Genomic DNA, 25,381 nt, shown 5'->3' on the forward strand with positions numbered 1-25,381 from the left:
ATAGAAGCCGCAATCTAGGTTGACGAGCGACGAAATCAAATTGGTAAAGGGACGAAATCATTTAGCTTTTCTTTTTTGGTAAAATTAAATTTTCCTAATACCCTTTCAAGATCTTAATCATTGGATTATGTCTGCACACCTCGATGATAAAGTTGGAAGACCTCTTCCACAAGTTGTAGAAACTGCAATTAATGCTGGAATCAATGTAGAGAGGGTCTTATCTGAAGAAGTTGTTAAAAACCCAAGAGATAATTCAGATAGTGATGGTGCGTGGGGTGGTACAGGAACTCATATAGTTTTGATGATGATGAAGATGTTGGAAGCAGAACAGGTGGTGGAGGTGAAAGATATGAATATGGACAATTTTCTGTGGGTGGAGGATTAAACCAATTTACATGTGAATGTAATTTTGATCATGTCACCCAAGATGAAGACCATGGAGCTAGAACAGCTGGTCATGGTGCTCAAGAGAAGACCCGATATGGGATGAGGACTAGATGTGCAACTGATGATCAAAATACCCCATCTGATGTTTTTTCAATTGCCTTAAGTTTTGACTCTATCAGTTTAGGCACAAAGCGCAGTGAGACCTCATATGAATTTCATGAAGGCAACAATCAATTTGGCTATGAATATGGATATAATCAATATGAAGAAATACATGATTAATCATCAAGTTTGATTCATCCTTATTATCCCTTATAGGGGAAACAGTCGGTATTATCTATAACTATCATGTTCATCAGTACAATTCGTACTATACGGGTCATATGTTTTGGTCTGATTATTGCATTTTCGTAGACCAGCGAGAGACTTTTTAACCACCTAAGAGTCTATTTTAGATGTAGATGAAGTTGATATTCATATGTATTTATATGTAATTTCAATAAATTAACTATTTCAAAAACGATATATTTTCCCGGATACCCTATATTCTTTTTGTACCAAGCCCTAAACATACCGAGCGAGTCCATAGACTTACGAAACGTAATGGATCCTTAGGCTTTGTTTGTGGCTTAAGGCCCCATGTTGAGCACAAATCCATAACGTAACTATACACAAGGGACACATTACTAAGCCCTAAATAAACGTCGAAATTTGAAAGCCCATGTTGAGCCCACTCTTATCTGAAAACAAACCCTTAAACCCTAAAAATTTTGCATTATAAAGACACACGCAAACACTTACAGTCCTCTCACAACTGCGCCTCTTTCTCATAAACCCTAAAACTCAGCCGTTCCCTCTCTCTAAGCTCGCAGACATGGCACCTCCTCGAGGTAATACTCTATACTCATCAATCACTCCTCTTCTTCATCATCTATTTTGTCTGTCTTACCTCGCCTCTGTTTAGTCTAAGAAGACCCATCAGTTTTCTTAGCTTTGTTGATTGGCTTCTTGCTCATTTGCATGTACCCAGTTTAGTATTTCGGTTCTTGTTCATCTAATTCCAAAACCCCCCAAAACCCAAAACCCTGTTTATATTGTGCAAGTTCATATTGAAACTACTTTTCTGATGTGTGTTTTCGGTTAATCATTACATTATACTAGTTTCCGGGTTGTGTTTCTGTGAAGTTTTAGCAGGAGGTGTTGTTTATTGATTTGTGGGTTTTTATGTGTAGGCCGTGGTGGTTCTGGTGGGTTCAGGGGTGGTGGAAGGAGTGATGGAGGGAGAGGCCGAGGTGGAGGCCGTGGATTCGGTGACAGAAGTAACAGTGGTTTTAAGCCCAGTGGAGGCCGAGGTGACCGTGGTGGTCGGGGCCGTGGTGACCGCGGCCGTGGAAGAGGCCGTGGGGGCAGAGGAGGAATGAAGGGCGGAACTAAGGTTGTGGTTGAGCCCCATAGACATGCTGGGGTTTTCCTTGCTAAGGGTAAAGAAGATGCTCTTGTGACCAAGAACATGGTCCCCGGAGAAGCTGTCTACAATGAGAAGAGGATTTCCGTTCAGGTAGCGACTTTAATTAAATTAATGGTTTCCGTAAGCTCTGTGTTGTGGTTTGGTTTTTATTGCTGTGTATTGTGGCTTAAGGAATTGTTTTATTTATTTCAGCAAGAGGATGGAACAAAAGTTGAGTATAGGATTTGGAACCCTTTCCGTTCCAAGTTGGCAGCTGCTATTCTTGGTGGTGTTGATGAGATCTGGATTGTAAGTTTCGATTCCATGGTTTGGTGCATTCTGTTCAATATCCACTACTGTTGAGAATTTTCAATCTAATATCTTGATGTTTGTTTATGTGATTAAGAAACCTGGTGCCAGGGTTCTCTACCTGGGGGCTGCTTCTGGTACCACAGTCTCTCATGTCTCCGACATTGTTGGCCCTGTAAGTTTCATTCGTATAGAAGCTTTCTAATTGTTTTAATTGAGAGTAGCTTCTTATAATTGCTGTTGTGTTTGCAGACTGGATGTGTCTATGCAGTGGAGTTTTCTCATAGAAGTGGCAGAGACTTGGTAAACATGGCTAAGAAGAGAACTAATGTCATACCAATTATTGAAGATGCTAGGCATCCAGCGAAGTACCGTATGCTTGTTGGCATGGTTGACGTGGTATTTTCAGATGTTGCACAACCTGATCAGGTTTGTTTCTTGAGATTTGTTTTAGCTAACCGTGAACTTGGTGATAATTCTCTTATTATGTGGTTGATTGTTGCTTTTGTCTTCATATAATTAAGCAAATGATGAGTTTACTCGGATTCCCCTTCAAGACATCTTGAAAGATGAAAGCTCGAGTTTTCTGATGCATATCTTGTAGTACTGAAATGGCCCCTCTGTGTGTGTGTTTTCTTTGGGTTAATTTGGTATCCTTTATGCTTATTCCTTCAGAAATTTTTGCAAATAGTTTCCACAGTCCTTATGTCAGTGTTCTTTGATATTTGTTTGTAAATGCAGTTGTACAAATGTTGTTTTTCTTGGTATTGGGCATGTGACGAGTTACTCGGATTCCCCTTCAAGACTTTAAGGGTGCTGTAAACCCGAGTTTCTGATGCTCTTATGTTTGAGAATCTGCTTTTTGTGATGTACTGTCTTGCATCTTCCCCATATTTTACTCTCTTACACTGATATTTCTACGAAGACTAGACTTTGTTTCTATGATTTTCTGGTGTCTGCCCTGAAAATCTTTATGTTAGTTTACTTGTATCTTTTTCTGTAAAAGTTGTTGTACAAGTTTTTTCGCGCGTAGTATAGGTATGTGACGAGTTACTCAGATAAGACCTTTGGGTGATGCAAAACCGAGTCTCTGATGCTCATTTGTTTGGTATTTTGATTTTGTGGTTTTACTTCTTTCCTCACTCCCTTTCTCTGATGTTTTTAGTGGACTACTTTGTCGTTATGATTCTTGTGGTGTTACTTCATTCTTTTCCATATAGTTTCTAAAACATTTTTTCTCTGCATATCAAGTATGTAATGAGTTTCTTTCATTTTTCCTTCTAGGCAATTTCGGTGATGCAAAACCAAGGTTTTGGTACTCTTGTTTGTTGTGTGACTTGATGTTACTTTTAGCTTTCCATAAATCTACAACCTTTGTTTTTTCCTTTGTATATTATCCAGTTTCTTTCATCTTTTTCTAGACATTATCAGTGATGCAAAACCAAGTTTTTGATGCTCTTGCTTGTTTCAACTTTTGTGTCTTTTGATTGGATGTCTGTCTTATTGCTGGAAGACTAAACTTCAATGTTTCCAACTATGTTTCTAGATGTCAATAGTTTGTTGTATTTCACTTCCATATATGCATCTGTTTTTTTTTTTTTTGACAATATTTGAGCTATTGACCAAGTACTTGGATTCCTTTAAGACATCATGTGTGATGCAACCCGAGTTTCTGATGTTTTGGTATAGAGATTTTGATATTTTTGGTTTTGATTTCTTGAAGTCAAAAGGTCCTGTTGGAAAATTCCTAATTATGTTGTTGAAGCACAATCAAGGGGTGACTACCCAAATGTGTCGACCGTGTTCTTGTAATCTTACATATATATTTTGTTGTTTTTGCCACCCATGCAGGCCAGGATTCTAGCTTTGAATGCATCATATTTTCTTAAAGCCGGAGGGCACTTCGTCATCTCTATCAAGGTTCGTTTAGAGTGAATATGTTCTGTTCCCGTCCTCATAAGACGCGAGTTGCTAAAGCTGCTTAATCTAGGATGTAACAAATGCTTGCTTTGTTGAATCATTTCAGGCTAATTGTATCGACTGCACTGTTCCTGCTGAGGTAGTGTTCCAATCTGAGGTGAAGAAGCTGCAGGCAGAACAGTTTAAGCCTTTTGAACAAGTGACTCTTGAACCTTTTGAGCGTGATCATGCTTGTGTGATTGGTGGTTACCGCATGCCAAAGAAGTCAAAGGCTACTGCCTAGAACGTCTCTAATCCATGAATCAATAGCTTAGTTTGCCTGTGAGAAAAGGATAAAATGTAAACCCGACAATGTTTTTCCTTTTTGTTCTTATTACCTTGTTGGTCTATGTAGTTCTGAACATCTTAATGATCTTTTTTGATTGATATTTAAGTTTTCATCTTTAATTTTGATGTCCCAACGAGCACTTGTATTAGTTTATCACATCTCTGCTAGAAATTTTCGACTGAAAGTGACCTAAACTTATAGAGTCTAGTTTTCTTACTTTAGGTTGTAAGCATAAAGATGGAGAATGCCTGGACATACCTTTTCAACCCCTGTATGTTTTAAACCTAAAGGTACTCATATGCCCAAAGGCGTTTCTAAATGGATAAACTAAAACCACGGAATAATGATGTTATCTGGAATCATGTCCTATCTCCAGTCCCTGTCTCTAACATCGCTTAGATTTGGGAAGTAGACAAGCAGCAAATTAGGCTGCATGTGCATGTGTATGTCTTCCTAGCAAATCGTAGATTCTGGGTAAATCTTCAACATGTTGAAGACGAGAGGTATCAACATCGTTTAGTCGTGTACTCTTCAACATGTTGAAGACAAGAGGTATCAACATCGTTTAGTCGTGTACTCCACAGCGGTCCTAGCCTGGCTTTGTGGAGGCTTATGGGGGTTATTGAATGTTAGTTGGGTCAAGCAGGAGTACGACTTAAGAAGTGTATCAGGACTGTAATAAGAGAGCTGGGAAGTGGGAATCAGCTGCTAGTTGAGTCTGGTGGACGCTGTGCAGATAGAGGAAACCCTAAACTGAAAAAATGTAAAAGATAAATGTCAGAAGTGGGATTTGAACCCACGCCCTCTCTCGAAGACCAGAACTTGAGTCTGGCGCCTTAGACCACTCGGCCATCCTGACAGTTCTGTTCATCTGGTCAGCCAAATTCATAGTGATCTAAATAAAGCAAAAAAAGGCTAAATCCCATAGTGATCATATAAAGCAAAATAAAAAATATTGTTTCAGTAGTAAGCTAAAGACCCATTACAATCTACAAAGCACAATTTAAATGGTACGCTAAAGTAATTTACAAATCAAAGCGCAAAAAAAAAAAAAATGTCAGAAGTGGGATTTGAACCCACGCCCTCGTTAGAGGACCAGAACTTGAGTCTGGCGCGTTAGACCACTCCGCCATCCTGACACTTGTTATCAATACCACAATTCCTATCATAGTATTATACTATTTATTTTTTTATCTGAACTCTGAAGGCAAAACTTGATGACTTTTTTGCTTTTGATGACATTGTTGTAGATCAAAGTGTTTCTCCAAGCTAGACTTGATAGTTTTTTTTTTTTTTTTTTTTTTTTTTTTTTTTTAAAGTAAACTTGCTTTTGAATTGCATTTGGTTTCGGCTATTGTTGCTTGTTGCCTCTCACACTTGGTTGCTTAAGAGTGTTTGTGATTTGATATTCTAGTGCCATTGCTTTAAAACTTGCAGAGCAAGTGAAAAGCCCTTTTTAGCCATTTAGGATTCTTACATACATGCATTGATCTTAACCTGATCTTGAATTTCAATACCAAGGTTATGTAAAACAGTAAAAGTAAGAGCACTAAATGACTTGGAACCTTAAAATGGATTATGATACCCTACTTGGAATCAAAATCCACAGGTGATGTCACTGAACAAATTAACCATGCTGGTCTCAATTCTCAAATGGCGAAAAACACAAAAATTTGGAAGGCTTAGCTTCCCTACACAGTAAACATGGTTTACAGAGAAACTAAGCGGAAGAATAAGAGGAAGTTCATATAATATTATGATTATTTTCAGCTACTGTCTCGCCTTTTACATCTTGACCTCCCCATTTCTTCATTCGGTCTGAACTTTCTTCCACCTGCGGAAAAAGAAAACGAATCACAGTTAATAATTCATTTTCAATGAATTTTGTTAGAACATGTTGTGCTGGTAAGTTTAAATCACAGCTATAAGAGACTTTTTAAGTAATTACCTCCTTGTTCCAGTTGATTCTGTAAAGTACTATAAGGAGCAGCAAGGTTTGAAGAGCTGTTCCACATATCATGCCTCCCCAAATGCCCTACAATATATTTGAACATATCTAGCTGATTAAATTTCCAATACACATGAAAAGAACATCGGAAACTTCACAAACTGAAACATATTACTTACAGTCACTCCCATGTCTAGTGTATAACCAAGAAGGAATCCGAATGGGAGCCCAAAAATGTAATAACAACCCAAGTTAATATAAGCCACAATTCCTTGCCATCCACCTCCGATAGCAACACCTGAAAGCATCCATCCAGGTTTTGTAAACAGTGAATCAAAGGTGAAGAAAAGAAGGATATTCTCTTCTCTAGCTTTAGAGGATGGAAGCCAACAAACACGATTTATTGATACCTGAAATCACAGGCTGGACACTGTTGAGAACCATGGTGATTCCGAGAAGCCATGCTAGCTTTGAAACAGCTGCTTGCAATTCGGCATTGCTTGTGAAGAGGACAGAGAAGTAGTCTTTGGTAATCAAGATAACAACCATGCAAAAAATTCCAATCAGCAGAGATTGAGCCACTGTCACATAGACTGAGTACTTAGCTGCTCTCGGACGCCCTAGTCCAAGTTCATTAGAAACTCGAACACTAGAAGAATTGGAAGAAAAACAACAAATTGTTTCAGAAACTTGGCATCAAAGCAGTTGTTACTTGAAGCAGACGCAAAATAGTAAAAGAAATTGAGTCTTGGTACTTACCTAATAGCAGCATTGATTCCAATGAACAGCATTGCTTCCCATCCATTGACATTCATGCTGAAATATCAATTAAGTGAATCAGATACCCCATACTGAAAATTGAGCCACCAAACTATGAAAGTGAGTAGGATTAGTTGTGTTGTTACCAAATAGAAAGTGAATCAAGAGCAATGACCGCATTGTCAAGATGGCCAGTAAGAATGATGATACTCATCATATACCAAATCTCAAGGCAAAGCATGACAGCTGATTCAAGCGAAAGCTTCACAAAGGCCCAAATGTCTTTGAAAGCCAACCATGAAAACCCGCTCCACCCTTCGTTACACCAACCAAGTATATAAACAAGCTCAGCAATCACAATTTCCCAACCTGTAATGTCAAAAGCTATAGCTGCACCATATATCCCCCAATCGAACACGTAAATGAAGAGGAACAGAAGTCCAATGTGAACCATTAGGGCTATGAATCCGATCCAAGCAAGAACTATGACCTTGCTTTGTGCCTGCAGGAACTTTTGGCAAGGGAAATTGATGGCAAGTGAGAATAGCTGAGGGATCACATACACGGTGAATGTTCCCGCCAGGTCCGCTACATCGTCATCTTGGCCAAGAAGCTTTAAGATTGGGGCAGAGAAGCAATAGAGTGGAGTAAGGAAAAGGCAGGTTATCCATAGAATGATCCATGACCTTTGCATGTAGATACCAAGCATGTTAACTCGTCCAGCTCCAAATGCTTGACCACATAATGTCTCTAGTGCACTTCCCATACCAAGCTACAACAAATTTGTACAAATGAATTATAATGTGATATGAATAATAGTGATTTCATTATTAATCCATAGTAGATTTTGCTATGAAACTTTTGGTTGCTGTATTTTGTCTATACATCATAAAAAGGGAAATGCGTCTCACGATGGTCAAGTCCGTTATATATTCTTCAATTACCATTTCAAATCCATTTTAAGATTGAAAACAAATTAAATTTAGTGTGCGTTGGGATTTTGTTTCTTATTGGAAAATTTATGAACATGACGTGTATGGTAAAGATTGGTAAAACAGAAATCCTATTACGAAACTCGAAACACACGGCTAAAATTGCTCTCTGGTCAAGATACGTAAGCTAAAGGATTAGTATATGGTAATGAAAGGGATTATGAAGAAAAACCACACTCCAAAACGACTTGATACCAAAAGAAAAATGCAAAACGACAATACCAGAACTCACAGATTCATAAAAACAGAAAACGTAAACTTAAAGATACCAAAAGCATGAAAAAAAAAAGAAAAGTGAAACAGAATAAAACAGAGTTTACATGTTCCTCTAACGGTTAAAGTACAAGACTAATCCTTTTAATATCAGAAAGTTCGTCTTTTTCGAAATTGAGCAGCACCTAATCCGTAAGAAAAACAAGGAAAAAAGATCTTCTTTTTTCTTTAGTTTTTTTATTTTATTTTTAAACACGAGACTTTTCCGAGATTTTCTCAACCGTAAAACAGAGTATGAGGTATTTCCAATTTTCAATATTCGATTAACCACAAACATAGTTTACATAGATTCGAAATTTGACTAGTTGATACTACTAATTCACCAAGATATATACAACAATATGATATTCCAAAATCTACATACGATTTCGTACTTACTCACCCTTGAATTCAAATCGAAATTCAATGAGTTCTTTAGTTCATTTTCGATTATTAGATTTTAAGTGAGAACACTACGTACCCCATTAGAAAAACCCAGAACAGAAATGAGGAGGAAAAATCTCACCCAAAGAAAACGAGGAACGGCATTGCACGAAATCATTATTCAAAGTAATCGAAAACAAATAGCAAAAGAAGTGAAGGTAAGTTATATATTACCATGAAGCCGAAAGAGAAGGTACAGATGACGGAGAGAGAGATAGAGACGGCGGAGAGCTCAATGTTTCCGATGTGGCCGACGAACATGGTGGAGACGGAGTTGGTGCCGAAGTTGCAGATTATGGTGAAGGCTATAGGCCCACCAATCCTCCATAGCTTCACTGTTTCTTTCCACGTCACCTCCCGAGCCTGCTTAAAGCTTGTCACCGGCTCGTAGTCCGTGACAGCTCCGTTGGTCAGCAGCGGCGCCTCCATCTGGTTTTTCAGGCCACCGGAGGACAGGTGTACGATCCTGATCAAGTGGCAGCTAGCCTGGAGAGGCTATTAAAGGGCGAAGGATTGGTATTGGTTGGTTTGGTTTGGAGGACAAAATGCATGTATACAAGCGTTGTTGCTACTTAAAGGGTTTTAGAAGAAGCGAGGCTTCTTTGACTTCTTACTCTTTCATTTTGACTGAAAAATTACCCAAGTCGTAGTTATCTGGTTTTACTGTTGAAAATTTGAAAAATGATTATCATATCATGTTTGTTTAAATCCCTAGTTAGTTAACGTTCGATCAATACTTTTCGAGTGAATACAATCATACATGAGCCCAGGATATGAGGATATTGCATTGACGCTTAACTAAAAACTGTTTAGTTATTGTCTCATAATGAACTCAATTCATATCCTTAGTGAATTCAGTATTTGTTTTTATTATTTAGGAAAGTCGTTCATATTTAAGTACTGCTTTCTGATTTCATTTATGCATGGAGACACACCCACCTCGACTTTCATATAAATTTTGTGTCACTGTTACCTACTTTTGGCTCATGAATCTATTTAGTTATTGTCTCATAATGAACTTAATTCCTATCCTCAACGAATTCGGTATTTGTTTTTATTATTTAGGAAAGTTGTTCATATTAAGTGCCACTTTCCTATTTCATGAAGCCACACCCATTTCAATTTTCATATAAATTTTGTCACTGTTCCTACTATTGGCTCATGAATGATAAATCAATTATTGCATGATTAAATCAACATAAAAGAAAGATCGTGCGGCCAATGTGGTGTGCTTTTATGAATTTAAGATGAGTGTATTTAGTGATGCTCATTAATATGTACAATAATAATCTAAAAACAAAGGGATAGGCCCTTTTATTAGGTGCCAATCAACCTAGTGCTTTGCAGGTTTTATTCACTATGGCTAATAGATTTGGATTTAGCAATTTTTGCCCGACTCCTCGTAATCTTTGTACTTATTATTTGGTTAACATATTGCGCTATATCATCTTAAAAAAATATATCATTTCTCGATCATAGTTCAAATCCCACAATTAATCGAAGAAGATTTCTCAAATCAAAGTTAGAACATTTTAAAGAAACAGTCAGTTTTTCTCAAACTAAAAGTTGTTATACATTGTTATCATAAAGCACCGGAAGTCTACAAACTATTAAAAAGATAAGAGGCCTAATCCTAATTGGCTAATTCAAACAAAACATGGCACGATCAATATAGCTACCTCAGGCACTGCTAGACAATTTCATGAATGACTTTTAAGTTTTAACTCCATGCTACTACTTCTTCCCTCCTCCCTATCATTTTCGAACGAAAAACGACAGCTAGCTTTTGGAGATTCGGACTATGACCAATTCAATTGTTCTCAATATCTCACCGTGGAAACTGGAAAGTCTCAAGTCTCCCATGATCCCATGCAATGAAATTAGTAGGAACAGTGGCTTATGCCAACTAACAGTCCGAACCTCCAAACAATAAATTTGGTGAGAGTTTGGTGCCAAATATAATGTCGGGCGGGTTCGCTCTGTGCGGTCCAGCATTCTGCACATGAATCATATCGAGACAAAAGAAGAAGAAGAAGAAGAAGATCGAAGTTGGTAAGTTAATTGATAGGTGCTAAACTGGTTCACGTATAGAGGTGCTAGCTAGTTTTTAGTGGTATAAGGGCAGAGAGGCCAAGGATCCATAAATGACGACGTACGTGGATGAAGTATACACAGATATTTTCACCAGAAAGGAAATACTGAAGTAGTTGATAAAAAAGATATGGTGCCCTAACCGAAAAGGTACGTGATCGATATGAGATTGATGAGAGGAGGAGAGCTAAGCTAACCTTCAAAGTAAAAGAATGTGCTGCCGGGAGAGGAAAAAGTCAAGTATCTACCACGCGCGTGATCGCGAATTCATGTATAACTTGACAAGTCCATTGGTACATGCACAGACGAGAGAGTTTTTGTACGTATGAAATGTAATTTTGATAACGAAACTTCTATTATAGATGCATGTATATGGCATACACACATGATTAAAAGGTGTGTGAGTTCCTGTAATAAATAGTAGAAACCTCTTGCAATACACACACACAATCAGATCATGCATGTATGTATAGTAAAAATTCTGTTTTGATAATGTGGATACTTAGAAGTCGTCTCATGCAAAGTCTTAATAATCTATGTAACAAAAAAGGTCTTAATAATCTCACAGCATTTATAAAAGTACCGTCATGAAAAAGTAAAACAATGATGTCAAATTAGTAAAACGAAAAATAGCAAAAGAGATAAAATCATAAAAATATGGAGTAAAATGAGCGAGGCCAAGCTTTGGTAATCTAAGACATATGGGCTGCAGGAAAAGAAGATTGAATTTGTGGTCCTCCTCTCGTTTTGTTGGGTCTACTAGTATACAGCCCAAAGATAGAACCATGAGAAAAAGCCCAGACCCTAAGCAATACTAAGGTTGAGCAGGCCCAGACCCTACACCTGACCTTTTTTTTTTTTTTTTTGAGAAGAGACCCTACACCTGACTTGTAGTTTTTTTTTGTGAAGCAGCAGAGGAAAATTCCATTGTTGCTGAAGTTCTCAAATGAGCATCTACATATCAGCAAGCTATATTCTGAGTCTCCTTTTCTTGGTTCCCCCACTTCCTTATGCGCTTTGTGGTTTGCTCCACCTGCAATACATATAGATTCATTCAATTATCACAATGTGAACTTCATGCCTAGATAAGCGAAACACATGAGTAATTTGTCCTCTTACACGAAATTTTATTGAAAAATAGAGAAAAAGGGTACAAAATAGATAGTAAAATGTATGCCTAGTTAGTTGTTTGCAGATTTGGTTTATACCTCATTGTCCCAGTTGGTTCTAGAAGTCAGAATCAGTAGGAACAGGATTTGAAGAGCACTTCCACTCATCATGCCACCCCATAGTCCCTATATATTCATGTGCAGTAAAACCAGAATATATCACACAGATTAAGCAGAACTGAAAATTACTATTAGTTAAGGGAAGGAAATGAGTGAAAGTGAGTATTACCATGGCACCTAGATTTGCTTTAAACCCAAGAAGGATTGCAAGTGGAAGACCAAACAAATAATAACAACCCAAATTTATATAAGCTACCATCACCTGCCATCCACCTCCAACAGCAACACCTGCATATGAAAATCACCAAGAAATTTCATGATCATTATGACTTTGGAAGTGAAGCTGAATTAACCCTAGGTACTATACCTGTTAACACTTGTGTAGCACTATTGAGTAGCATGGTTACACCAAGAAGGTATGCTAAACGAGCAACGGCTCGTTGCATAGCTTCACTGTCTGTGAAGACAATGGGAATGTAGTTTCTGGTAATGAAGATAATAATCATGGACACGATCCCAACCATGAGAGATTGCGAGACAGCAACACACACTGAGTACTTTGCGGTTCTTGGGTGCCCCATCCCTAGTTCATTGGAGACTCGAATGCTACAGATCGATTGGGAATGACATTAGAGAGATACATTAGTGAAAACAATGACTATATGTGACATAAAAATACCAGAAAAATGCAGCATTTACCTTATGGCAGCATTTACTCCAACCAACAACATGAGCTCCCAATTCTGAAAGTTCGTGCTAATTAAGAGAAACAAATAAAAATACTTGGTGAATAATGATCACAATAGAAAAACAGAACTTGATATATGTTGAAGTGAATGATCTATATTACCATATAGAGAAGGAACCAAGAGCAATCACTGCATTTGGAAGGACACCAATGAGAATGTTCACACTCACGACATACCATAACTCGAAGCAAAACATGAAGCACGAAGCAAAGGAAAGCTTTGCAAAAACCCAAATGTCCTTAAATGCCAACCATGAAAATCCAGTATTCCAAGCCTCTTGGCACCAGAACACACAATACACACCTTGACCAATTGCAATTCCCCAATTTGTTATGTTGTATGCTGCAGCTGCACCACTTAATCCCCACCCGAAAACGTTGATGAAGAGATGAAGAAGTCCAGTTTGTGCAATGAGAGCTGCAAAGGCCATCCATGTGATCACGCCGACCTTGCTTTGAGCCTGAAGGAACTTTTGGGTGGACAAATTGAGAGTAGAAGAGAACATTTCAGGAAGAATCTTCCTGCTATATTTTCCGGCAAGATTAGCTATATGAGGGTCTTGGCCTAAGATCATTAGTATTGGAGTTGCATATATATAAGCTGATGAAAGGATCACAGAAGTGATGGATAGGACAATCCATGAGCGCTGCAAATAGATACCAAGTGAACCAACTTGGCCTGCACCATATGCTTGACCACAAAGTGTTCCCAATGCAATTGCCATACCTTGCTACATACACAGACATTGTACAGTAACTATTTATTCTCTCTTTCCTTAATTTCTCTTAGAAAATCAAATATAGAAGTACTTAATGTTTTGCTTAAGGTATTTCATGTCATCCATAGACTGACTGTCAAACTAATGGAGGTATGAAAGTGTCACAATGTGTTAAAGATTCCAAACATAGGATGGTAACATGTAGTAAGGAGCGGTATAATGCTAACTTGTCTGTTAAATAAATGTAGGTGTGTTGGTGTACGACTTATGATTAGTAGGAGGGATAAAGAGATAGATACAAACCAGGAAACCATAAGAGATGTTGCCAATGACATTGTGAGCCAGTGAAACAGCAGAGAGTTCAAGGTCTCCGAGATGGCCTACAAATATGGTGGTGACAGATTGAATCAAGTACTGAAACAACATTGTTATTGCAACTGGAGCTGCAATCTTCCACAGCTTCACTGTCTCTTTCCAAAAGACCGAAAAGGCCTCCTCAAAGCTACTCACCGGCACATAGTCTTCAGTCTCATCTGATTTAGGTTTGATGATCAGCAAGGGTACTGTCTGTGTTTCCATTTTGGTAGCTAGAAATTAAGATCAGCTGGGATGTTCACAACTCAGATAGCCACTGCTAGCTCTAAGCAGTAAGACTACAAGTCATATGATCTGTACTGACATTACTACAAATTAGTTATACTAGAAGGTAATTTATTGAGGTAGCTACATTTAATATTAAAAATCATACATTGTGTAGTTGGCTTTAAATCTTAGATCTGTCTAGGCCCCAAATATATGCTGCACCATTCTAGACCCCAAATACTATGCTTGAATAAGAATCTTCACCAGAACACATATTTTTCCGTGCGATGTGGTAAATATAGTAATATACTTGCTGATTTTCAAATTTAATATAATCGAGTGAAATATAAGCAAGAGATCCCACTCAACTTCTTTGCAATTGTCATTATTTGGTTGAAGAATACTCAGTACATAATTTAGCTAGGTTCATACAAATATACAATTAGATTTCTACATTCTTTCCCACCGGCCATTCTGAAAATTAAAATACTAATCCCCACCTATACTTATTAATTACTCCAACTACTCGATCCCAAGTCATAGGTCGACTCAGCAGACAGATCACAGAAATGAGTGTTGAAGGAAAACACACCATAAACTAGATTTTTTCTTTAATTCTGTGCAGCCACAGAGTGAGCTTTTCATGCTTATGTTCTTAAGGAAGCTTATACTATTATCAGCAAGTTCTTATTTCTTGGCTTCCCCACTTATTTATGCGCTTCGTGGTTTGCTCCACTTGAAATATACAGAAATTGAATCATGAATTGAACAACAATACAAAGGAATGAGTCTGTAAATGAGATTCTACTTTCTTTCCTTACCTCATTGTCCCAGTTGGTTCTGGAAGTCATAATCAATAGGAATAAGATCTGAAGCGCATTTCCACTTATTATGCCACCATAAAGTCCCTACATTGTAAAATTCACAGTAAATTATAAATGGATTGGATATGTATAGCATGATTCGTAGAGGAAATCAGGAAGAAATAGAAGTAGTACCATTGGACCCAAGTTTGCTTTAAAGCAAGAAAGATTGCTAGTGGGAGCCCAAATAATAAATAATAAGCAGCCAAATTTATATAAGCCACCATCTCTTGCCATCCACTTCCAACAGCAACACCTAAGAATGAAAAATGGACCAACAAATGGGGTACCATTGAAAGCTTAATATTTTGAACATGAGGAGAAGCCACACTAATACCTGTTAACACTTGAGGTACGCTATTGAGAAGCATTGTTACACCGAGAAAGAATGCTAAACGAGCAACAGCTTGTTGCATAACTTTGCTATTCGTGAAAACGATGGCAATGTAGTCTCTACTTATGAAGATAAAAATCATAGACACAATCCCAATGAGGAGAGATTGCAAGACTGCAACGCAGATGGAGTATTTGGCCGCTCTTGGGTGCCCCATCCCAAGTTCATTTGAGACTCGAATGCTAGATCATTAACAATGTGATGATTAAATATCTTAAAAACTACAGAAAGATGGAAACAGTACGTTAGTACAGAAACATAGGGTAATTTACCTCATAGCAGAATTTATTCCAGCAAAGAACATGATTTCCCCACTGTGAATGTTTGAGCTGAAAACAAAAAACCAAAAGAATTTTAGACTTGTCATCACACAGTAGTACACAATGCATAAGAAGACTCAGAAACTGTGGTGCACGCTCTTACCATATAGAAAAGGAACCAAGAGCAATGACTGCATTTTTAAGTTGACTGGCGAGAGTGTTAAGACTCATAGTATACCAAGACTCTAGGCAAAACATCATACATGAGGCAACGGACAGCCTAGCAAAAGCCCAAGTATCTTTAAACGCCAACCACGAAAATCCATTCCAACTCTCCTTGCACAAAAACACAGCATACACAAATTGACCAACTGCAACTTCCCAAAATGTGATATTATAAGCTACAGCTGCACCATTCACTCCCTAGCCGAATACAGAAATGAAGAGATAAAGAAGTAATGTATGTGTGACTGGAGCCATAAAGGAGATCCATGCTAGTACGCCGACCTTGCTCTGAGCCTGAAGGAACCTTTGGGTGGGCAAATTGATGGCAAAGGAGAACATTTGAGGGATAATTAACAGACAGTATTTTCCAGCGAACTTGGCTATACTGTCTTCTTGGCCTAAAATCTTTAGGAATGGAGCGGCGAAAATGTAAAATGATAAAAGGAGGAAACAAGTAAATGGTTAGGATGATCCACGAGCGCTGCATATATATACCAAGTGAGTCAACTTGGCCTGCACCATATGCTTGACCACAAAGGGTTCCAAGTGCAAAAAGGGCTTAGCTAAGCAACATGAAAAGACCGATCAAGCAGGAATCCTTCTCTTGCATGAAGAAATATATGTGTGCGTGTGTGTCTACCAATCCAAGATATTAATTTCAAATGTAAACTAGTCTTTACCTAAGCGTTTAACTTCAACTAAATTACATGTTATCTCTTCAATTTTAGGGGTCACTTCATTTAAGTACTCAAATATTAAATCCTTATAGTTTATCCCCTAAGTACTTTTGTATTGCATGCATACACGATTTATGTTTATGTTAATTTGTTTTAGAAAATTTTCTCTTAGAAATATGATTTCTAAATGTTCATTTTGAAAGACGAAAGGTTTAGATCTTGAAACTACAGCGAAATATATATAAATAAGAAAATAGTTTGGACCTAAGTATGTTTTCTCAAATATATTTACTGCATAGTTTGATGAGAAAAATGTAATTTAATACTGTGATATACCGAAAGAAAATTACTATTTACATAGAAAATGCATACATACATAAATACTCATAAAGCATATACAAACAAAACACATGAAGAGAGTCGATCTATTTTGATTATTGTATGATGAATCTTATATAATTAAGCTAATTCTTGAGAGAATGGTTACATTTTTGAACTACCGTATATGCCCTCACATAATATAGATATTAATAAATAAATTATTTCTATATGAGGTAAATAAATTATTTCTATATGAGGATAAGATAGTCAATTGACTACATAATATTTCAAAAGATTGCATGAAAAAAGGAGAAACTTCCTCAAAATCAGGAGAGGAACTGCTATAACTTTTAAATTAAAAAAAAAAAAGTTAATTGACATGTGCGGAGCACATGTTAATGGGCTAGTTAATTATAAATTACAATATATGTAGAGATATTATTTTAATCATTGTACGATTGGAGAGAAAGGGCATCTGGTACCTTTAGGTGATGAAGACATACAGATTATGTTTGGCGACAAGTGGGTGGAACAAAAAACAAGAGTCCTGAATAATATTGAAGGCAATAGAGATTCAAACTTAAGAGTTCAATTTAAAGATTTAGTCGTAAGACTAAAACAAAGAGGGGGAAGAAAGAAATTCCAAAAGAGTTGATTCATTTTCTTAATTCAATCAATAAAAGAAAAAAAAAGCTTCACTCAATATCTTATATCAAATTATTTTATTGAACACTCTTCGTTTTCGTTCTTTCTTTGTTTTGTCAAGAAACTTTTTGAACAATTGTTTTATCACCCATGGTTGATGGGACTAATGGAAAAGTTTTACTTTCCTTTCCGTTGTTGGCTACAATTGGTGTACAGTTTGTTCATGGAAGCCTAAATTTAGGAAGATGACACCCCCTAATTTTGATTTTGAAAGTGAAGTTGATAAGATGGAAGACTGCTATAAGAAAATCTACAACGAGGAAGTCTACAACTGCAAAGAGAAACGTAAGCAAAAGATTCAGTATGAAAACAATTATGTGGGTCTTCTACTGTTCTGCAAAAACGTGATTGTATATTTCAGCAAAGATTCGGTATGTTTCATTTTTCAGTTTGGTTTGCAATAATATATGTTGTTATACTCAAGTGTGTGTGTGTATTCAATCAATATCGAGTTAAGCGGGTAAGGAAAAAGAAAAAAAAAAGCTTTACTCAATATCTTGTATGCAATTTATATATTATTTTATTGAACACTCTTCGTTTTCATTTTTTCTTTGTTTTGTCAAGAAACTTTTTGAACAATTGTTTTATCACCCATGGTTGATGGGACTAATGGAAAGGTTTTACTTTCCTTTCCATTGTTGGCTACAATTGGTGTACAGTTGTTCATGGAAGCCTAAATTTAGGAAGATGACACCCTCTGATTTTGATTTTGAAAGTGAAGTTGATAAGATGTAGGGATGGCAATGGGGCGGGTTGGGGATGATGATCACAATACCATCCCCATCCCCAGGGTCATTCTCTGCCCTCATCCCCGCCTCAATCCCCAATAAAAATATATTGGGGATTCCCCGTCCCCATCCCCACTGGAGACTAAGCCTCTAAACCCGCCCCAAATCCTCAATAAGAATTTAATAAATAAAGTAATTTTTTCTCATATTGCCTTTTTTAAAATCAAAATCTACAACAAATAAATTTAAAACATGATTAAATTCATAAATCATAATTTAGTGAGTGCAAAAGCCAAAACATCATTAAAGTAAAGTAGTAAATGTATATATTTATGATTTATATAATACAAAATAAATTAAAATATATATAAGTTAAATATATGTATATATTATTGGGGCGGGTTTGGGGATAGGGATCACAATACCTTCCCCGCCCCATTCCCAATCTTAGATAGAGGGGATTGGGGATCCCCATCCCATTCCCTATTTGTCCCCGAATTCTCCCCCCATTAGGGGCGGGTATCCAATGGAACTCCGCCCCGCTGGGGATTTTTGCCATCCCATGGAAGATTGCTTTAAGAAAATCTACAACGAGGGAAGTCTACAACTACAAAGAAGTAAGGAAAAGATTCAGTATGAAAACAATTATGTGGGTCTTCTACTGTTATGCAAAAACGTGATTGTACACTTCAGCAAAGATTGGGTATGTTTCATTTTTTAGCTTGGTTTGCAATAATATATGTTGTTATACTCAAGTGTGAGTGTATTCAATCAATATTGAGTTAAGCAGGTAAGGAAAAAGAAAAAAAAAGCTTCACTCAATATCTTATATCCAATTTATATATTATTTTATTGAACACTCTTCGTTTTTGTTCTTTCTTTATTTTGTCAAGAAACTTTTTGAACAATTGTTTTATCACCCATAGTTGATGGAACTAATGGAAAAATTTTACTTTCCTTTCCGTTGTTGGCTACAATTGGTGTACAGTTGTTCATGGAAGCCTAAATTTAGGAAGATGACACCCTCTAATTTTGATTTTGAAAGTGAAGTTGATAAGATGGAAGACTGCTTTAAGAAAATCTACAACGAGGAAGTCTACAACTGCAAAGAGAAACGTAAGGAAAAGATTCAGTATGAAAACAATTATGTGGGTCTTCTACTGTTATGCAAAAACGTGATTCTACACTTCAGCAAAAATTCGGTATGTTTCATTTTTTAGTTTGGTTTGCAATAACATATGTTGTTATACTCAAGTGTGTGTATTCAATCAATATCGAGTTAAGCGGGTAAGAAAATAGAAAAAAAAGCTTCACTCAATATCTTATATCCAATTTATATATTATTTTATTGAACACTCTTCGTTTTTGTTCTTTCTTTATTTTGTCAAGAAACTTTTTGAACAATTGTTTTATCACCCATAGTTGATGGAACTAATGGAAAAATTTTACTTTCCTTTCCGTTGTTGGCTACAATTGGTGTACAGTTGTTCATGGAAGCCTAAATTTAGGAAGATGACACCCTCTAATTTTGATTTTGAAAGTGAAGTTGATAAGATGGAAGACTGCTTTAAGAAAATCTACAACGAGGAAGTCTACAACTGCAAAGAGAAACGTAAGGAAAAGATTCAGTATGAAAACAATTATGTGGGTCTTCTACTGTTATGCAAAAACGTGATTCTACACTTCAGCAAAAATTTGGTATGTTTCATTTTTTAGTTTGGTTTGCAATAACATATGTTGTTATACTCAAGTGTGTGTATTCAATCAATATCGAGTTAAGCGGGTAAGAAAATAGAAAAAAAAGCTTTACTCAATATCTTATATCCAATTTATATATTATTTTATTGAACACTCTTCGTTTTCGTTCTTTCTTTGTTTTGTCAAGAAACTTTTTGAACAATTGTTTTATCACCCATGGTTGACGGGACTAATGGAAATGTTTTACTTTCTTTCTATTGTTGGCTACAATTAGTATACAATTGTTCATGGAAGCCTAAATTTAGGAAGATGACACGCTCTGATTTTGATTTTGAAAGTGAAGTTGATAAGATGGAAGACTGCTTTAAGAAAATCTACAACGAGGAAGTCTACAAACTGCAAAGAGAAACGTAAGGAAAAGATTCAGTATGAAAACAATTATGTGGGTCTTTTACTGTTATGCAAAAAAGTGATTGTACACTTCAGCAAAGATTCGGTATGTTTCATTTTTTAGTTTGGTTTGCAATAACAACATATGTTATACTCAAGTGTGTGTATTCAATCAATATCGAGTTAAGCGGGTAAGAAAATAGAAAAAAAAGCTTTACTCAATATCTTATATCCAATTTATATATTATTTTATTGAACACTCTTCGTTTTCGTTCTTTCTTTGTTTTGTCAAGAAACTTTTTGAACAATTGTTTTATCACCCATGGTTGATGGAACTAATGGAAAAATTTTACTTTCCTTTCCGTTGTTGGCTACAATTGGTGTACAGTTATTCATGGAAGCCTAAATTTAGGAAGATGACACCCTCTAATTTTGATTTTGAAAGTGAAGTTGATAAGATGGAAGACTGCTTTAAGAAAATCTACAACGAGGAAGTCTACAACTGCAAAGAGAAACGTAAGGAAAAGATTCAGTATGAAAACAATTATGTGGGTCTTTTACTGTTATGCAAATACACTTCAGCAAAGATTAGGTATGTTTCATTTTTTAATGGGTCCGGATCATGGGACACTATATTTTACACAATTTTTTACACACCTTGTGAGCCATTAGATTTAAAAACGCTCGATGGTTTGGATTTGTTGTTTGAATGATGTCAACACAACACCAAGTGATGTGGAAAATGACATGGATATATTTAATCAAAAAATTATAATTAAATTAAACTTTTCTTTATTAAAAAAAATGAAATCAGAATTTAGAGAATCTGTTCTGATTAGAACTGTACACGATCAAACAAAAAAAGAAGGATAGCAGAAGAATAAGGACTCCAACGCCAAAAAGAAAATTGTCTTCTCCAACTCCAACTCTCATCTTCATCCTCTCAACTCCAGAGTACATGGAATGATTGAGGTATCGAGCATATGGATGGACAACATATCAGTCTGTCCTAGAAGAGCTTTGTGATAATATGGAACATGTGGTCCAAATGGCAACTGCAATCCGTACAGCAGCATGAGTAAGATCAATTGCATATGCCTAGCCAGGTTTGAATCCAAGTCACCAACTGACTGGAACAAGGAAAATGGAGAAAGATGGAACATCAATGTTTCGAAAAGGAGAAGGGTTTGTGAAAGTGGAGCTGATCAAATTGCCAGATTCGTTTAGGGCACATGTCAATGTGAATGTGACTTTGAAGTTTGAAAGAGTGTGAGCATGAGTGTTGAGAAATTGCTCGTGCATGACATATTGCTTGAATGAAGCAGCCGCACCCCAAATTCCTCCTTCATCTATATCCATCATTTCAGCATCCAAATCTCATGGCTTTTGGAGTATTTTCTTCTACTGTTTTTTTTTCTTTTTCTTTTGATGGTGTGTAGTTCTTATCAGAATGGTGTTTCCCCAAATTCTGATTTCGTTTTTTTTAATAAAGAAAAGTTTAATTTAATTATAGTTTTTTGATTAAATATATCCATGTCATTTTCCACATCACTTGGTGTTGTATTGACATCATTCAAACAACAAATCCAAACCATGGAGCGTTTTAAAATCTAATGGCTCACAAGATGTGTAAAAAATTGTGTAAAATATAGTGTCCCATGATCCGGACCCAACATGAAAATGTGGAAAGCAAAAAGCCAAATACCCAACGGTATTTCTACTAAAATTCCATGCATCCATTAACTGAAAGAAGAGATACCAGCAACAATCTGCAATAAGATCAGCAACATGAAATACAACATTTTAGTATCTGACATCCCGCTATGGAATTGGAATACAATCCCTTTCCGCATTGTCCTCACAATATCACAAAAAAACACATTCTATTCACTCTGTGTTTCGAAAAATATAACTATACTTCCTAACTAGCCACATACACAAAATTGGTCCTTTTTGCTTTCTATCAGTACCATCCAAGGTTCACAACTTATAATACGCTCTCCATGACACTCTACCTGTAGTAACAATGGTCTCCATGGTTCCATAAGACTAACAATTGATTTCATCATCTCTCCATCCAACCATTACCATTATAGCTTTTTGTACTCCCTAACAGTTAAGTGTAGAAAAATTGTCAGTTCCATTTTTCTAATGAAGTTTGCAATACTTGCATGAACAACAATAAATGTAACCAGTACATGAGTAAATATTTTCCAAACGATAACAGCTGAATATCTGATCAAAATTACAACATTGAAGTCACCTAATTGTAATGCATAAACATCAGGAGGCACCATATTTAGATATTGTTTTCTTTTAGATCAAGTTCTTCGTAACATATTTGTTGCAATTTTCTGAAAGACGATAAAAGTACAATATAAAAGGCTCTTGCTGTAACAAATTTTAATATTTAAGAACTTTTTCCAATATGGATAAAAAAACATTCATACATGGGCTATATATACCATACATTGTAACCCTAAACTGAAATTAGCTTGTATTGGTACCAAGAATGTTTGCGACAAGAATACAGATCCTAAATTAAAAAGGAAATTAACTTTGCTCTAGTAATTATTTTTTCCAAACAGACTTATGGTTAATTATTGACACTTATACACCCTGAGTTGTCACACAACAACCCCAGAGCCCAATATATGATATAAAAGCATGAGCTAAACTCAACTCCTGTAGCAGGTCTTCGTTGGATTACCAAATCATCAGCAGAGTAATAATCTGCGATGAGCCGGGACATGAATGATGGATTATAGCCTCCACTGGAAACAAAGAGAGATTGTCAGTGGTACGTACATTTATCTAGGAAATCAGGATATATATATATATATATATATATATATTTTTTTTTTTTTTTTTAATGAAGCGGGAAGAGGACTAGCTCAACGTCCCCTCCCGAATTATTATTGATAAGGAGAAGAAAAGATTACATACAGGCCGGAGGTCGTAACCAAAACCATGCCCAGAACAAAAAACCATAATACAACCCATGCTATAGAACCTTCTAGAAAGTTCCTGACCCATACAAACAATACAAAAGCAACTAAAACATTCAGCAAAAAGCTCATCTGAACCTATAAGCCACTCTACCAGAGAAGTCACGACCAAATGAAGGCACCAGGAATGAAGGGAGAGAGTCCCAGATATGAGTTCCCGCAGTAGATGCACCATAGTTAGCCAAGACATCGGCGGGAACATTACCTTCTCGAAAAGTGTGAGTTACTTGTAAGCGCATAGTACTTGTCTGTGCTAACCCATTTAGCCACCTTGTTCGCAGCCTCCAAGGAATAAGATTAGGAGACTTGAAAAACCGTATCACTGCCATGGAATCGGACTCAACCCATAAGTCGATCCAGTTTCGTTGCTTTGCAACATGAATCGCTTCAAGAAAAGCTAAAACCTCCGCATCGAGAGCACTGAAAACTCTGACCTTCGAAGCGAAAGCTAGCACAAACATACCGTCATGGTTCCGCACTATTCCACCAAACCCAGCCAAGGCAGAACTCCTAAAGGAGCCATCAATATTAATCTTTAGGCAAGGGTGCTGGGGTGGAGTCCATTGCACACTGATGAAGCGAGGGGCAGTAGCTCTGAGTTGCGACAATTGCAGGTATGTGAATATTGGCAAGGAGGAGGGACGGTGGGAAGAAGAAAAAGCAAGTCCAGCAGAATCTTTAAGAGAGCCTATAAAGAAGTGCTTGAAGCATGCAGAAGAGAACAAACCCCCATTATGCCTACGTTTGTTTCTTTCACTCCAAATACACCACATTAAATTGCAACATGTAATACGCCAAAGCAGCTTTGTGGCTCTAGAGAAAGAAGAAATAAAATTAGTAGAGAGAAGGTCAGATAGTGACACCTGTGGGAGAGGCCTAATGTTGAACATATGAAAACACCAAGTCCAAAGCTCGAATACGGCTTCGCACTCCCAGAACAAATGCCTCCAAGTCTCGACCCCTCCGCTGCAGAGAGAACACCGAGAACAAAGAGACACACCCCGGCGTTGTAAAGCCTCATCTGTAAGAATCTTTCGATGAAGAATTTTCCAGGAGCAAATACTTTTGCGAGGCTGAATAGCTGGGTGCCATATAAGGGTTCCCCAGTCCAAAGCGGGAGCAGTCTGCAGTAGAGAACTATAAGCATCTTTTGAGGTTAGCAACCCGGAAGACGATTCTGCCCAAACTACTTGATCACTGCTTGGTTTATCTGGAAGCACATATGAGGTGAGGGATGCAGCTATGCCCGGAAAAACTTGCACAAAAATATCAGGTAAGTCCCACTTGCCCAGGACTATGAAGTCACTAATTTTAGTATCCAAGTGCTCCAAAGAGCTAGTATCAATATTAAAAGCTTCACCCAGAATTTCTCCCATCCAATTATCCTTCCAAAGTCTAATTGTCTTGCCATCCCCAATGACCCAACGGAGCTTAGAAAGAAGAGTAAGCCAAACTTGCTTCAACCCAAGCCAAATTGATGATTTCTTATAATAGGTACACGGCTTCAAACCCACTTGCAGGAACCTATCATGAAGGAAGCAACTCAAGGGGGAGGCTCTTGACACCACGTCCCAACCCCTTTTGAGCAATAGAGCTTGATTTAGAATGAAAAGATTCTTCAAATTAAGACCACCACTTTCTTTTGGCATACAAACATGATCCCAGGCTACCAAAGCTGCACCCCCCTTCAGCGGGTCTCCATTCCAGAAAAAGTTTCTAATCCAACTCTGTATCTTTTTTAGGAGGGAGCGAGGCCAAGAATAAATCCGGAAGCTGTGAATGAGGAGGCCCTGAATGACGGAGTCAATAAGTTGAAGACGAGCAGCCTGAGATAGCAATTTCCCCTTCCATGCACTCAATTTACAACGAACTTTATCAGCTATGAAACGCAGGTGCTCACTCTTAGGGCAGCCTTGAAAAATGGGAACCCCAAGATAGATAAAAGGCAAGGTCCCGA

General features: G+C 37.1%; 3 protein-coding genes, 6 non-coding genes and 1 pseudogene across 9 annotated transcripts; 5 read left to right on the forward strand and 5 right to left on the reverse strand.

The window, feature by feature from the left end:
- The first annotated feature begins 1,131 nt into the window (after positions 1 to 1,131).
- On the forward strand, positions 1,132 to 4,521 carry LOC112181383 (rRNA 2'-O-methyltransferase fibrillarin 1). The gene is made up of 7 exons (XM_024319767.2): positions 1,132 to 1,277; positions 1,620 to 1,945; positions 2,048 to 2,143; positions 2,241 to 2,318; positions 2,396 to 2,572; positions 3,995 to 4,063; positions 4,170 to 4,521. Exons 1-7 carry the CDS (start codon positions 1,262 to 1,264, stop codon positions 4,344 to 4,346), a joined length of 939 nt encoding a protein of 312 aa, XP_024175535.1. The 5' UTR covers positions 1,132 to 1,261; the 3' UTR covers positions 4,347 to 4,521.
- LOC112183188 lies at positions 2,665 to 2,737 on the forward strand. Its single transcript, XR_002929779.1, has one exon. It is a non-coding gene; the product is annotated as a small nucleolar RNA snoR60 (small nucleolar RNA).
- LOC112183187 lies at positions 2,913 to 2,983 on the forward strand. Its single transcript, XR_002929778.1, has one exon. It is a non-coding gene; the product is annotated as a small nucleolar RNA snoR60 (small nucleolar RNA).
- On the forward strand, positions 3,180 to 3,241 carry LOC112183190. Its single transcript, XR_002929781.1, has one exon. It is a non-coding gene; the product is annotated as a small nucleolar RNA snoR60 (small nucleolar RNA).
- LOC112183189 lies at positions 3,756 to 3,823 on the forward strand. Its single transcript, XR_002929780.1, has one exon. It is a non-coding gene; the product is annotated as a small nucleolar RNA snoR60 (small nucleolar RNA).
- Positions 4,522 to 5,166: 645 nt separating the features above from the next.
- Positions 5,167 to 5,250, reverse strand: TRNAL-CAA. The gene has a single exon. It is a non-coding gene; the product is annotated as a tRNA-Leu (tRNA).
- A 196-nt stretch (positions 5,251 to 5,446) lies between these two features.
- On the reverse strand, positions 5,447 to 5,530 carry TRNAL-CAA. Its single transcript has one exon. It is a non-coding gene; the product is annotated as a tRNA-Leu (tRNA).
- A 402-nt stretch (positions 5,531 to 5,932) lies between these two features.
- Positions 5,933 to 9,341, reverse strand: LOC112181449 (protein DETOXIFICATION 35). The gene is made up of 7 exons (XM_024319789.2): positions 8,961 to 9,341; positions 7,245 to 7,870; positions 7,099 to 7,155; positions 6,750 to 6,988; positions 6,519 to 6,637; positions 6,340 to 6,426; positions 5,933 to 6,225 (listed from the first exon to the last, which is right to left on the reverse strand). Exons 1-7 carry the CDS (start codon positions 9,213 to 9,215, stop codon positions 6,136 to 6,138), a joined length of 1,473 nt encoding a protein of 490 aa, XP_024175557.1. The 5' UTR covers positions 9,216 to 9,341; the 3' UTR covers positions 5,933 to 6,135.
- Positions 9,342 to 11,428: 2,087 nt separating this feature from the next.
- LOC112181462 (protein DETOXIFICATION 35) lies at positions 11,429 to 14,185 on the reverse strand. The gene is made up of 7 exons (XM_040513000.1): positions 13,877 to 14,185; positions 12,957 to 13,585; positions 12,806 to 12,862; positions 12,474 to 12,712; positions 12,276 to 12,394; positions 12,086 to 12,172; positions 11,429 to 11,910 (listed from the first exon to the last, which is right to left on the reverse strand). The coding sequence occupies exons 1-7, from the start codon at positions 14,150 to 14,152 to the stop codon at positions 11,839 to 11,841; spliced, it is 1,479 nt and encodes a 492-aa protein (XP_040368934.1). The 5' UTR covers positions 14,153 to 14,185; the 3' UTR covers positions 11,429 to 11,838.
- A 2-nt stretch (positions 14,186 to 14,187) lies between these two features.
- On the reverse strand, positions 14,188 to 22,453 carry LOC112172185 (annotated as a pseudogene).
- Between the last annotated feature and the right edge of the window lie 2,928 nt (positions 22,454 to 25,381).

Source organism: Rosa chinensis, chromosome 1, assembly GCF_002994745.2.
Source record: "Rosa chinensis cultivar Old Blush chromosome 1, RchiOBHm-V2, whole genome shotgun sequence".
In the NCBI taxonomy this organism is placed as follows: domain Eukaryota; kingdom Viridiplantae; phylum Streptophyta; class Magnoliopsida; order Rosales; family Rosaceae; genus Rosa; species Rosa chinensis.